Source organism: Marmota monax, unplaced genomic scaffold, assembly GCF_021218885.2.
Source record: "Marmota monax isolate L192 unplaced genomic scaffold, Marmota_monax_Labrador192_F-V1.1 WCK01_AAM20220418_F8-fsc00110, whole genome shotgun sequence".
Classification (NCBI taxonomy): Eukaryota; Metazoa; Chordata; class Mammalia; order Rodentia; family Sciuridae; genus Marmota; species Marmota monax.
In genome coordinates, this window is record NW_026694633.1 from 832,021 (window position 1) to 847,549 (window position 15,529).

The following is a 15,529-nucleotide window of genomic DNA, read 5'->3' on the forward strand; positions in this document are numbered from 1 at the left end:
ACCTAGAGCCCCAAGGAATGGAGCTGGTCTTCTATGGACTAAGACCTGTGAAACTGTGAGCCCTCTAATAAACTTTTCCTCTCCTACAATTGTGATATCAGGTCCTTGAATCACAGCAGCAAGAAAGCTGACTAAAACACTTACTAATCCACCGAACCCCTATTAATAGTCATTTAACTATCTTGTGCTTTAATCCTTCCTGAAAAATATTTCCCTCCAAGTGTCACATTGACTGAAACCCACCTTTTGTTCAATACCAGTTTCTCCAAAGCACTTCCACAGGAACTAGCTCCTTTTTCACTTTATTTCGCTCACCAGACAAGGAGAAAAATTTCTCCGGAGTGCTATTTCCAGAATATTGTTCCATCATCATTCAGCAAAGTCACCTCTACTGAAGGTCCCATCGTCCACTTGTTGACTTTACCAATACCTAGCATTACTTTCCACCTAAACTTCAGCAACCTGCTCAGTGTTTCTATTCATCATATTTCTGGATGATAATGTTGGGCACTTTGGTGTCCATGTTTACTTGACATCTTGGTACTGAAGACCCCCCACCAGCATGCTGACTACTGTGAACAGCTGAATGCCTTTTCAGCTGCCCCACCATTGTGACCAAATCCTGCACCAAGCAGCATTCTGAATGGCCACGCCTTCAAAATCTCAAACTCAAGAGTTTCTCAGTGCTCACTTTAACTCCCCATCACCTCTGCTAGACTTCCTGTGTCTACCAACCATTGTTGAAACACTATCATGGGGTTTCCTACAAATCCATGCTGAATAACTCCAGTGGACCCTTATGGTTTGTCAGCAACCATTTATTCATTTGCTGCTAAACTCTCATCACAATTCCCACAGTGGCTGCTCCAAACTTTCTCCAATCCTAAAACCTCAAAGTTATCCTATTTCCTTTCCTTCATCTGAGAAAACAATACTGCCTTCAACATTCAAGAATGGTAGCTTCCAATTGTAATCCTCCACAGTATTCTTTCTTATCACCTGCCAAACCCAAACTCTAAATTTTATTTCTATTTCCATTATTTTTTTTCTTCTTTCTTTCTTCAGAGAAAATGTGTTCTCTTTCCTTAGTGAAGGCTTCTTAAATGAATCCCCTTTTCAAAGACTATACCCCCAGGAACAGACACTTCTCATCTGCATCTTCAATCTTTCCTCCAGCGGCACATAACTCAGCCTCTAAACTGGACCACATCATTTCCCCAATCCTAAAAAGCAATATATTAAAGCATTTCCTTGAACTTGTTGAACCCTTAAAATTTGTTCTCTACTCTCATGTTCAGCATAACAAGTTTTTATTCACTGCCTCCCACACTTTTTCAACTACTTGAAGTCTACTTTCACATCCAGTAATGACTTAATCATTAAATTCACATTTTGAAAATTTTCATTTTCCATAAATAGACATTTAGTTTGATTTCTAAGTAATATTACAAAATGATTTCACATACATCACCTCACAAACTGCTCTAAGCTCTGTGAAGTAGTTACAAATGTGGCATGTTTATGAATGTGGTAACAGAGGTATATAAGATTAAATGACCTGCCTGAGATCACAGAGCCAATGATCCGAATCAGAATTTTAATCTATAGAGTTTAATACAAGATTTCTCAACCCCAGCACCACTGACATTTTAGGACAAATGATTTTTTTTTGTTCTGGGGACTGGGTAGTTCATCAGTTCATTGTAGGATGTTCTGAAACACCCCTGGCTTGTACTAACTACCTACATTAGCAAAAAATGTAACATGGTAACATCTGAAAATGTCTTCAGTCATTGCCAAGTCTCTCCAGGAAGGCAAAATTGCCCCCTTGAGAAACATTGGTCAAAGTCAGTACTCTGCAGTGTTTTTTTGGTTTTCAATACTAAGTAGACAATATTGATATCTACATATTTTCTAAAAATGCGCTCATTCACTTTAGTCTTCTGTGAAATTGTATTACTAAGATTCTGCTCCTGCCTTTCTTTTTCTTCTCTGGCCTTCTTCACCAGGATGCTGGTAAATTGTTTTAGAACAAGCCTAAGAACTGGCAATGCAAATCTTAACACTGACGCTTGACATTGAGCAAGTTATTTCACTTCTTTGAAGTTAAGTTACTTCCTCTGTGGCATGAGAATAATAAACTGCTATTATATAAGTACTTAATGAGACTCTAAAAAGGAAAAGCAGCTTAACTATTGACTTATAAACATATTTAGTACAACATTAAGGTTTTTGCCACCATACGCTGCATACCTGTTTTCTTTGATCTTTATTCATCCCACCTCTTTGGTTTATACAAATTCTTTGGGACACAATCACTCCCCCAGCTTCAACTATCACATGAAAATTCAAACAAGCTTCTAAAATTTTAGTCCAGACTTTTTCTTCCCCTCTTTATGCTATCTCCTACTAAATCCTGATTGTGACATTAATTATGTTTGACTTCTTACTGATTTTTGGTTCAATATTTCCCTTTATAGTTCTTCTGCTTCCATTCTAATTCATACACCTTTCATCTGATTTCATCTTGAATAACTTCCAGATAGTGTTTAGTCAGCTTTTTCACTGCTGTGATTAAAAGACCTGACAGCAACAATTTTAGGAGGAAAGTTTATTTGGAGGCTCATAGTTTCAGAGGTCACAGTCCATAGACAGCTGGCTCCATTCCTTACAGCTTAAGGTGAGGCAGAACATCACGGTGGAAGAACGTGGTGGAGGAAAGCAGTGCAAGTCATTACACTAGGAAGAACAAGTGGTGGCGGGGAAGGGAGCACTCTCCTTCCCAGGACAAAACATAAACCCCATAGCCCCACTCCCAGGGACCCAGTTTTTCCAGCCACAAACTACCTGCATATAGTTACCACTCAATTAATCCCTGTCAGGGGATGAATTCACTGATTATGTTAATAATCTCATAACCCAATAATTTCATCTGTAAACCTTCTTGCATTGTTTTATACATGAGCTTTTGGGGGATACCTCACATTTAAATTTTTTAATTTTGTTAATTTTTATTTGTTCTTTTTAATTATATATAAGAGTAGAATCTATTTGAATATATTTATAGAAGTATGGAATATATCTTATTCTAATTAGGATCACATTTTTGTATATGTACATGATGTTGAGATTCATTGTGGTATATTCATATATATATACACAGTAAAGTTGAAACAAATTTATTCCACTGTCTTTCCCATTCCTGCCTCCCTTCCCTTTATTCTTCTTGGTCTAATCCAATGAACTTCTGTTCTTCTCCTCCCTCTTGTTGGGGGTTTAGCATCCACATGTCAGAGAAAACATTCAACCTTTAATTTTTTTGAAATTGGCTTATTTACCTTAGCATGATAGTTTCCAGATCCATCCATTGACCTGCAAATGTCATAAAGTCATTCTTCTTTATGGCTGAGTAATATTCCATTGTGTAGATATAGCACATTTTTTTTTATCCATTCATCTGTTGATGGGCTTCTAGGTTGGCTCCATAGCTTAACTATTGCAAATTGCACTGCCACAAACATTGATGTGGCTGCATCACTGTAATTTGCTGACTTTAACTCCTTTAGACATATGCCAGTGAATGGTATAACTGGGTCAAATGATGGTTTTGTTCCTAGTTTTTGAGGAATCTGCATATTGTATTACAGAGTAAATGCACCAATTTGTAGCTCTACCAGCAATGTATAAGTGTATATTTTCCCCACATACTCACCAACATTTATTGTTACTTATATTCTTGATTAATTACAATTCTGATTAAAGCAAAGTAAAATTTCAGTGTGATTTTAATTTGAATTTCTCTAATTACTAGAGTTTTTTTTTTCATATATCTGTTGACCATTGATATTTCTTCTTTTTAGAAGTGTCTGGTTCCTTTGCCCATTTATTGATTGGCTTACTTGGTTTTTTTAGTGTTAAGCTTTTTTAGTTCTTTCTGTCCTGGAAATTAATACCTTATTGAAGGTGTGAATGACAGAGATTTTCCCCCATTCTGTAGGCTCTCTCTTTACGTGTTTGATTGTTTCCTTTGCTGTGAAGAATCTTTTTAGTTTGATACCATCCCATTTATTGATTTTTCATTATACTCTTACATGTTAGGAGTCTTACTAAGGAAGTCGGCTCCTAAGCCAACATGTTGGAGAGTTAGGCCTACATTTTCCTCTAACAGGGATTCTGGTCTAATACTTAGGTCCTTAATCTACTTTGAGTTGAGTTTTTTGCAGGGTGAGAGGGGTTAAATTTCATTCTACTACATGTGGATTTCCAGTTTTCCCAGCAACATTTGTCGAAGAGCCTATCTTTTTTTCTCCAACGTATGTTTGTGATGCCTTTGTCTATATAAGATAACAGTATTTATGTGGGTTTGTCTCTGTGTCTTCTATGTTATTCCATTGGTCTTCATGTCTATTTTGGTGCCAATACCATCCTGTTTTTGTTACTATAGCTCTGTAGTAAAATTAAAGGTCTGGTAGGTGATTCCCCTGATTCATTTTTTTCTCATTAAGGATTTCTTTGGCTATTCTGGGCCTCTTATTTTTCCAAATGAATTTCATGACTGCTTTTTCTACCGCTCTGTAATAGGAATATGTAATAGGAATTTTAGTAGGAATTGCATTAAATCTGAATAGCACTTTTGGTAATACGGCCATTTTGACAATATTAATTCTATCTATTAAAAACATGGGAGACTTTCTCATCTTTTAAAGTTTTATTCAGTTACTTTCTTTAGTGTTCTGTAGTTTTCAGTGTAGAAAATTAACACCTCTTTTGTTCGATTGGTTCCCAAGTGTTTTTTGTTTGTTGTTTGTTTTAGTGTATTGTGAATAAAATAATATCCCTAATTTCTGAACACAATTGATTTACAGGTGTAATTTTCATATCCTGATACTTTGCTGAATTCATTTATAAGTTCTAGAAGTTTTTTGGTGGAGTATTTTGGGTTTTTTTTTTTGAGTCATATATATATATATAAGCATATCCTTGGCAAACAGAGATAGTTTGAGCTCCTCCTTTCCTACTTGTATCCCTTTAATTTCTTCTGTCTAATTGCTCTGGATAGAATTTCAAGGACTATGTTGAATAGAAACAGTAACAGAAGGTTTGTTACTTGTTCCCGTTTTTAAAGGAAATTCTTTCAGTTTTCTCCATTTAGAATGTTGGCCTTGAGTTTAACGTATATAGCTTTTACAATATTGAGGTATATTCCCACTATCCCTAGTTTTTCTAGTGTTTTGAACATGAATGGGTGCTGTATTTTGTAAAGTAATTTTCTGCTTCTATTGAGATAATCATGTGATTATTGTCTTCAAGTCTATTTATGTGATGAATTACATTTATCAATTTCCATATGTTGAATCCACCTTGCATCCCTGGGATGAACTCCACTTGATTATGGTGCAGTATCTTTTTAATGTGTTTTGTATGCAATTTGTCAGTATTTTATTGAGAATTTTTTGCATCTATATTCACCAGGGTTATTAATATGAAGTTTTCTTGATGTGTCTTTGTCTGGTTTGTTATCAGAGTAATATTAGCTTCATAGAATAAGTTTGAAAGGGTTCCCTCCTTTTCTATTTCATGGAATAGTTTGAGGATGATTAGTAGCAGAGCCAAGTGATCTTGCATGACCAAGAGATCTCAGAAAAAATAGGAAGTATAAAAGACACATCTATTTATATTTATCTTACCCTTGACTAATTTCCATATTTTGTTTTATAATTAATATGATGTTGGTAAGTGTTTATGTATGTGAATCAATAGAAGTACATGTGTAAGATATATTCTTATCTCATGTGCTACATGCTAAAACACTTAAGAGACTAGTTGCTGTATGCACTATTAACTCCAAACACACTGGATACTTGAACATGATCAACCATCATAAATCATTGCCTTAATCTTGTTATCCTCCTATTCAAAAACTGTCAGAAAATAGGAAATTCCATCCGCCAAGTAAAACACCAACAATTCTCAACAATTCTCAAGGCTTCCTATCTCCTGCCCAGTCTTGTTTTAAGCTCTCCTTCCGCAAAACCCCAGCCCTCTATGCTCTCACTCTCCTTAATTATAATGTTTTTGAGAACAGAAATTATAAATTATTCATAATTTTCCTTACAAATATAGTAAACCTTCAAATATTTCTAGCACTAAGCTATTATTTTTCATGCATACAGTGTCCATATACTAAATGATTATACAAAAGTTACATATTGATTTTTACTATAAATATTTTTAACACACTTCATCTTTTATATTACATAAGGACATCCTTGAGAACAAAGATGAACTATAAGACCAAAAAGCATTTCATAAATGCTAATAAATAACTAAGCCAATAATCACATTCAGTTATCATAGTCAGCATTTTTAAATATTATATTTACAATATCATCTGAAATAAAAACACGTCAGAAAGATAATGAAACATTACAAGTATATTATACACCTTTGACTGTCCCCCCGAAAATAAAGAAGCATATCTCACTAAGATAGTGACATTATAGAATCAAACGCTTTTTTGAAGTCGAAATGTTTAGAGGTACTGAGTAAGATGTTTGTAGATGCCAAGTGACCCAATGAAAGTTTAATGATTGGTACATAAAAAATAAAAAGTTGTACAAGTTAAAACTTACAAAGTCATGAGCCTTGTACTAAAGAATCCACAAACAAAGCTATTTTTTTATATAAGCACACTTGCCTGGTTTTAATCTGCAACATAGTGCAATGATATATTTTACAACACACAGTAAAGATAAAGCAAATCTGTAGCTATGACACTGAAACACATTTTTTTCTTGGGTATCTTCATGCATGGCATTAATTATATAAGAATAATTATTATTGAAGTATAAATCAGTAAACTAATATGAAATGATCTAATGGCAAGAATAAAGTTTATCATTCGTTATATCAAATAACATTAACTTTCACCTTGATATAGAACTACATGACTGTATTCCACATACTTTAAGCTGAACCTGAACAGAATGAAAAAATTTTGTTTGGAATTTAGAGAAATTTGGAATGGAAATATACACTTTAAGGTAAATTTTTGAAAATCAATGTCTACATTAAAAACAAAATATATCTAAATGCTGAAAGTTGCATACTTTCCATGAATCAAAATCTAATATTAGAAAAATTGATAAAACAACAATACTGGATGCCTGAGTAAAGAATAGAATGCAAACTCTTAGAATAAAATAGAATATAAACCCTCATATTCTTAAACTAAAATAATAAGTTATTTCTTCTTGCCTAGCAAATTGCCTGAGAATCCAATAGTATCGTCTTACCTTAATGGCATTTCCCTTATTTTGTGACATCACAGGTGATTGATAACCCAATTTGCTCACTTTTCCAGATTTCCAATGATATCCACTTGACCTTCAATATATATAAACAAGACAAAATGTAATTACTAAAAACATTTCTCCTTTTAATGAAAACAAATATATATTTACTGTTTCAGGAAATAGAAATTCATCTGTTAACATGTAACAAACCACTACAAAATGAAAATGAAATATCAATAATGGCCCAATATCCTCACTAATTTTAAAATATAGCTCTATTATACTGTGACTTTTGTGGAGATGTGAAATGTCTAAACAGAGCTGAAGAATTTCATTTTTTGACATTTACAATGACAAAAGATAATTTTACTGGTTTATAGGAAGCTTTACAGATTGTCATGCAGTTTTAAAAACTAAGCATCCTCAAATATAAATACGAAAAGGAAGCAAAACAAGACTCACATATACTCAGCAGATCTAATAAATTGTGAATTTCTCATTAAGACTTAAAATGAGCTCCCACATTGTAAGGTGACAGAGATTGCTAAGACAAATTTTAGTTTTACAATTTTTCCAAGTATTATTAGTTGTGCCTCATGAAAATTTATCAAAATTACCAGGACAGGGAGTCTAATTATTATTTAAAATATAATGATATAACACTTTGCCTAACTTCACACAGGTAACAAATAATAAAGAGAAACAGAAGAACAGTAGTTTGAATCTTCCTGACCAGAGGGTGATATGTTCTCACTCTAGCCATGATATTTATTATCTGTATAACCTTAGAAAAGAGTGTAAACAGGCTGGGGTTGTGGCTCAGCACTCGCTTAGCATGGGCAGGACCAGGGTTCGATTCTCAGAACCACATAAAAAATAAAGGCATTATGTTGTGTCCATCTACAAAAAAAAAAAAAAAAAAAGATTCATTCTCATTCTCTCTCTCTCTCTCTCTCTCTCTTTAAAAAAGAAAAAGAGTGTACGCATTCTAAAACCTGAGTCAAGCTTTAGAACCTTTTTAAAAAATCATCCAAAAAAGTTTCCACAGCTAAGAAAAACTCATTCTTGGAGACTGATTCCAGGGATTCCAATTCCCAGATGAATACCATGATCCATTAAGAAGTCCAAATTAAGTAGAAATTTATGGAGGTTAAAAATGATCATAAAGAGGAAATAGTGAAACACATAATAAACACTGTCATCTGGATGACAGACAGTATGTGATGCCTGGATTTGACCAATGCTTTGGTTTTTACAGCATGTATGTGTGTCATGAGTGCAGCTCAGAGGTGGACTCTAAAAACAATACTTTCAGAAGGTACATTGTACGCATTCAATGGTCATCAGTTTGATGACCAAGCAAAAGTAAATTTAATGTATAAAATGTTTGATAATATTTCATAACAGCAAAGACACAGGAAATATAAACCCTCATATTCTTTAGAAGATGGTTATAAATTGTTGAAGAGTATTTTGAAAACAATCTCTCAGCACCTGTCTACACTGAGCTCAAATGACAGGGATAGGAATTTATCCCATAGATGCCCTTGCATGTAAGAAAAATATATATTGAAATATATCTACAGCAGCACTTATGATCACATAATACTGGAAAGTCAATCCACTTGTGTAAGTACAAAGAAAATAATTTTGGGGAAAATTTTTTAATCATTAAATTGGTATGAGAAAAATGCACAGGGATTCAGCCTCAAGCTAAGAAAATTGTTTCCATCACACAGCTATCAGCTCTGACCCTTATCATCTTTATTTATTATTTTTACAATGAAATAATAGTCTCAGTTAAAGTAATACATACATATAAACACTATATTAGAGAGTTCTTATTAATAAACTATCAGCTTACTAGAATTGGCTGAAGACATTTAAGACATACCTGTGGGTTTAAATGATTCTAACAGATGCTCATGCAAACTCCTGCCCCCCCATTTTTTTCATAAATAAACATGGCCTTAAAAATAAACTGATCTTCATGGATTGTTAATACCAATCTTCTGAGAGCAAAGGTCAAAGTTTCCATTGCTGCCCTAACCATTTCAGACCAAAAGTTACTGAGGAGTGTGATATCCAAAGGGAAATATGAAAGGATAAGACCAAATGAAGTTCAGAAGAAACAAAATCATGGTAATTCAAAAAGCGATGTTCCTCATATAAATTGCACAGAAACAAAAAGTAGAGGGAATTTAATATTCCTTATGAGGAAAAATCAGAAAATATCCATCCACTAAACATTTTTATTAGAGCATAACACTGTAAAATAGTTCTTTACATAACTGAGTTTAATCCTCTAAAATTCTCTAAAATTTTCACCCACTTTGTCTCTTCTTTTTTCCTTGTTGATTGGAATTCTTGTAATTTCTTTTCCATTTCTTGGTTCTCCAATTCTAACTGTACTTTCTCCATTCGAAGTTCTTGAACATTTCTGAAAATATGAGATTTATATATAGAATATTCAATTGAAGTAAATAAGTAAAACTCCAGACAAAATAATTTCATATGATCTTTTGCTCTTAAGTTAAGAGGTTTAATAGTTAAAAAGGATGAAATAATTCAACTAATTCCTTTAGACTTCTTGAAACATGATCTTTATAAAGTTAGCATTTGACATTCATTAATATTCTCCTTAAACAAGGTATCTCTTTAACACTTTGCTTTTTCTATTACATTGCTAGAAATTTAAAATCATGATTCACTTTATGTATGAATCATGGCTTTATATATTCAAATATCTATTGCACATTAACAGAAAAGTATTTTCTAATTTCCATGCTCACTTTCTTCTAGTTGAATTCAAGTAGGTTAAAACTGTTATTTATTCCACCTAGGGAAAATATACACTTGTGCTGAACTGACAGATTGGAAACTTAGATAAATTTCTACCTTTACATCATGTTTAGGAGAATAACAGCAGAGTAGATTTGGGACTTCTTAAGAAGAAGCCTCTATTAAGGTTTTGAACAGGATATTGTCATGCAAGAAATTTTAATAATACTACTTGAAGCTCATCAAGCTTTCAATATAAGTCATTTTCCTCACTTCCCAATTTTAGATCCCTATCAGCAGTAGTCATTGACTCTCTTTTACAGATAAGAAGCCAACCTAATTCTCTAGCTTTTATTATCTATCATGAATTTAAATCCCTTCATAATTACATTTGTGTTCTCAATTCAAGTGGTGAGGGCAAACATGCACATTATAGCATGGAACCAAAGCAAAAAATAATGGAAATCAGAGAAAGGAACTCATTTATAAAGGTGGTAAGCCATCACCAAAGAACAAGTGTGTCAACTGCATTTCCCCAAGTTGACACAATCCAGGGAGATATCTGAAAAATGATGGGAGGAATAGTCTGTCCAGAGAGTTAAGAGAAACTGGCCAATATAGAGGTAAAGTCTTTGTTTTCATTATATCTATTTCAGAAGGAGATATTCAGCTTCTACTAAACACAAGCACTGAGATAGGTGAAAGGAGATAAGACATGATGAAGTTTCCTGAATGGAAGAGAATCCAGCCAAGTATGAGTTATTGTGATATAGTGTGATGGTGCTCTCATCAGGAAAGAACAGTGGGTTGCCTAAGCACACAGAAAGGTCATGTGCCCAGCCCTGGACAGCAGAAACACTTCCTGGTGTAAGCTGAGACATAAAGGAAGAAAGAACTGAGCCAGTTAAAGGAAGGGAGTAAGAGCAGTGGTCCAGGAAGAAGGTAGAGTACAAATATAGGTAATATGTAAGTCAAGGAACTAAAAGTTCCTTCTGACCAGGAATTAAGTATAGGCTTAGAAAAGTGGCAAGAAATGGACCTGCTGAAATGAAAAGTGTTCAGATAATAAAGTACCTTGTAAGCAAAGAGGAATTGGGATTTGTATTATAGATACAATGAGGATCATTAAGGGATCTTAATAGAGCTGATCAGACTTGCATTTATTTAGAAAGATCACTCTGACTATATCATGGACTATCAGTTAGAAGGTGCCAAATTGGTGTGAATATACTATGTATACAACCAGAGATATGAAAAATTGTGTCTATATATGTAACAATAATTGTAATGCATTCTGTTGTCTTATGTAAATTTTAAAAATTTACATTAAAAAAATAAATATAAGAATTTCAAATTAAATTTAAAAAAAAAAGAAGGAGCAAGGCCAGAAGCAAAATAGCCAGTTAAGAGGCTATTTCAGTAATCCAGATAGTAGAAAGGTTATGCTAATCTGATGGAGTAGGGTAGTGGAGAGAAAAATCTCCTCATTTTGGCTTACAAGTTAGTCATTATCTAGATCTTGACCTTCACTCCGACTTGGATTGTCTATAAACCTCAGCCAATCTAATATGTCTGAAAAGTCCCAAAACTATATAGTATATGTACCTCTACAAATTTCATCAAATAGCTACCCAACAAGCCACATCTCTCAGACAAAAGTCTGATATCTCCTTGCCCCAGAATCTAGGCCCATGTTCTCTCAGTGTTTATTTAGCATACTATGCTTCATACTATATTGTCAATGTAATTTTACTTCTTTGTATCCTCTGCACTCTATTTGAGGGCAAAGACTGACTTCTTTTTATATTAACTATGCAGTACAGTGTGTATAACATGTACTTAATAAATATCAGTTTTATGAATATTTACAGATATGGACACATAGAATTGAAACATATCACTAAAATATTTTTTTTTAAAAAAAGGAGAACTAGTAATTAGATGGCCCCCGTCACCAACAAAGAAGGTAATATATAATAATGATAATGCCATATATTTGTGTATCACTTTCCACAATGCTTTTACAACCAGTATCTTAAATATGAAGAGAACATTATGAAAACTCTAAAGACATGGAATAACCACAGAACAATTAATCTGAATCAGAGGACTCAGAAATCAAGATTAAAAATTGGCATTCTGTCTCCAGGTCAGGCTAATTGGCTCTAAGTGATATTTGAGAGGAAGTCCCTGAAGATTTCCAGTAACTCTAGGGACCTCAAAGGGAACTAATGTGTTGATCCTTCCTATACCCCTAAAATGTCCTGAAATTCCCAAGATACCTAGAATTGTGTGGCTCTTGCTATAGGCATATGCATGTCAATCTTGGACAGACAGTACTCTTTCTGGGAAGATGCAGTCAACCAAAAATCATTTAGAGAGCTAAGACAAGTGCTTTCTGTTCTCTGTTTAAAGTCTCCAATATTAATAGTCTCCTATTTGAAGTTTCTCCTTCTATTTCATAATGATTGTTTTTAACTTTTAAATAAGGGTTACAATTTTTTTAAATTTTCTGTTAAATGCTTCAATGGCTAATGAGCCCAAACTTTATTTATACCTTTCACTTTGATTCTTGTGGAATACACAGTCTGCGTTTTTAAAACTATTATAGATTTATAATAGTTAAAACCTATTCTCTGTAGATAAAAACAAAATTTGAGTTTAAATTAAAATACACAAAAAACTAACAACTATTTCTATCTAAGAAATAAATATATATGTACTTACTTGTATTTTAGCTTTACAGAATTTCCAGGCTTTCCCCATGGAATAACTACAAAATCTTTGGTGTTCATGATTATTATTTTAAATTATTCTAGTTGTGAAAACTTCTGAAAAATAAAAAAAGACAAAAGAATTATGCCAGAGGAAAAGCAGTATAAACTACAAATTCAAAACTACATATAATTAAGGAAAACTTTAAAAACAGAAATAATTGTGAGGAAAAAGGCTAAAAAGGGTTAACAGAAAAAATTATCATAGGTTAAATATATTACACATTATATAAGTATATTGCACATCTAATGAAACTGATATTTCATCAATATTTATATATAACAAAAGATGGGAAATATTCAACTAAAAATTAAGCTAAAGCACATATCCTGGATCCTTCTATGAATAAAGGGTGAAAGTATCTACTGTCATGTGCCTCATAACATTTCAGTCAATGATAGACCACATATATAAGATAGTCCCTTAATTTTATATTACCTATTTGCATCATAGTCATCTTACTCTAAGTACACTCTATTATGTTTCCACATGACAAAATCACCTAATGTGCTATTACCGAAGACATATCCCCACTGTTACACAACACATGAATGTATAGGAGATATTTGTTCCCATTCAAAAATAATACGCAAAGAGCTTCTGTATAATGTAAAGTGAAAAGAACTTTTAAGATACAATCCAAAGCAAAAAAAAAACCTGTTTTTTTTACTTATATAGCAATGTAAAATGAAAAATTAAGGTATGTAATAATTACCCAAAGGCATTCTAGTATCCTCATTTATCAAAGAAAATTTTAATGATGCTCTTTGGCTAAGATCTGAAATTAGCATATTTCAAAAAGAATTTTTCAAGAAGAAATGAAATAAAAAGGATTTTCTGCTTAACTCTGAGCTAACCAGAAAATTAAATTATTCAGAACACCCTGAGTTCCCAATTATTCATGCTTCTATAGTAATTTACTCTGTATTGCAAATTACAGTATCACATGCACAACTATTACATTTTATATAAATACATTTCTACATTCCAAAAGCTTTTAAAGAAATATCACAGTGGTCATAATCTTAAGTGCCCAAATCCTGTGATGTTGTCAGTTTAAATATAAGTTCCTATGTGTTCAGAACCCTAAAAAAATGTTTATTAAGGCTGTTATAATGTAAGGCTCCATTCTAAAAGGCACGGAGAAGTCAAGAACCAAGGAGATTTGTTTTCTGGGCTTAAACGGCTTAGAGTCAAATAGGACGTATGATACTTGTGTAAAAAAGCCATAAAACAGGATAGAAATTATAAAGGCCTTAAAATTTATAGATGTAATGATATAATAAGTAAGAGGAAGAGAATTCAAGCTGGTTAGCATCTCTACAAAACTTGAAAGAAAAGGTTCTTATAGGTGATAATATGGATTAGATAAATATTCCATATTGAGGGGAAAATAGCTACTAAGAGGAGACTAATGACTAGTTTAATTTAGTTGATGTACAAGGTACATGGAGGGTAAAAGTAAATATAGGCTTACGAAGAGGCTGAGGCTCAGTAATTGGTGACTTTAAAAATGTCAAGTTCAATCTTTTGGAATTTATGTTGAAATTAATAAGAATCAGTGACTATTTTTAGAGGAAAAACCAGAAGATATGTCTAGAAACTGCTGCAAGAAATATGAAAGACAAGACCAAAATTTGAACAACCAATGGAAGTCTATACAATAAAATGATTAGTTTTTCAATTTTTTTTCTTTTCTTTTGGAAGCATACCTCACAATTTCAATGGTACAACAACTGATCAAAACACTTTTGGAATGCCTCCTAAAACTCTCTGCAGAATCTATTATACACAGAGCAAACATGAAATCCATTCTGTTGTCTTCATTGAAACCAAAAAATTTGATAAAATACTTGTGAAATTTGCCTCCAAGAAGGGACTAATATTCATAATATATAAGGAAATTAACAACTCAACCACAAAAAAATAAACAATCTGATTTTAAAAATGGGCAAATGATTTTAACATGCATTTTTCACAGGAAGCCATACAAATTGCCAACATGTATATGAAAAAATACTCATTTTGGAGTCAAGTGGTTATCAGTGGCTGGGAAGGCAGACAGAGGAATGAAGAAAGGTTAATCAATGAGTACCAAGGAGAAATAAGTTCCATTGCTCTATTGAAATATCCAATGATTCTAGATAATAGTATATTTTGAAAAAATCTAGAGAACTTTGAATGTTTACAACACAAAGAAATTGTAAGTGGCCAGGAGCCATGGCACACACCTGTATTCCAGTGGCTCAGGAGGCTGAGGAGGAGGATCAAGAATTCAAAGCCAGCCTCAGCAAAAGCAAGGCTCTAAGCAACTCAGTGAGACCCTGACTCTAGGTAAAATACAAAATAGGGCTGGGGATATGGCTCTGTGGTTGAGTACCTCTCAGTTCAATCCCCAGTACCACCCCCATAGAAAAAAGAAATTGTAAATGTTGAGTAGATAGATATGTTTTCCCTGATTAGAACATTATATAATATATAAATGTATCAAAATATTACATAATATTCCATAGAAATATAGAATTATACATGTTAACATAAATAATATTAAATATAACTAATCATCAGGGAAATACAAATCAAAGCCACAATGTGATATCCTCTCACCCCATTTAGAATGGCTGTAATCAACAATCCAAAATATACCTAATGCTGGCAAAGATGCAGAGAAAGAGGAA

At 33.0% G+C, this 15,529-nt stretch overlaps 1 protein-coding gene across 2 annotated transcripts in view; it reads right to left on the minus strand.

Annotated features, from left to right (window-relative positions):
• Zbbx (zinc finger B-box domain containing) overlaps positions 1–15,529 on the minus strand; it is a 138,454-nt gene that overhangs the window by 116,907 nt on the left and 6,018 nt on the right. For both annotated transcript variants that reach the window (XM_046422883.2, XM_058572245.1), the window contains exons 2-4: positions 12,804–12,907; positions 9,628–9,735; positions 7,296–7,386 (exon numbers count right to left, since the gene is read on the minus strand). In XM_046422883.2, the coding sequence (XP_046278839.1) occupies positions 7,296–7,386; positions 9,628–9,735; positions 12,804–12,871 (267 nt within the window). In that variant the 5' untranslated portion in view covers positions 12,872–12,907. The remainder of the gene's footprint in view (positions 1–7,295; positions 7,387–9,627; positions 9,736–12,803; positions 12,908–15,529) is intronic.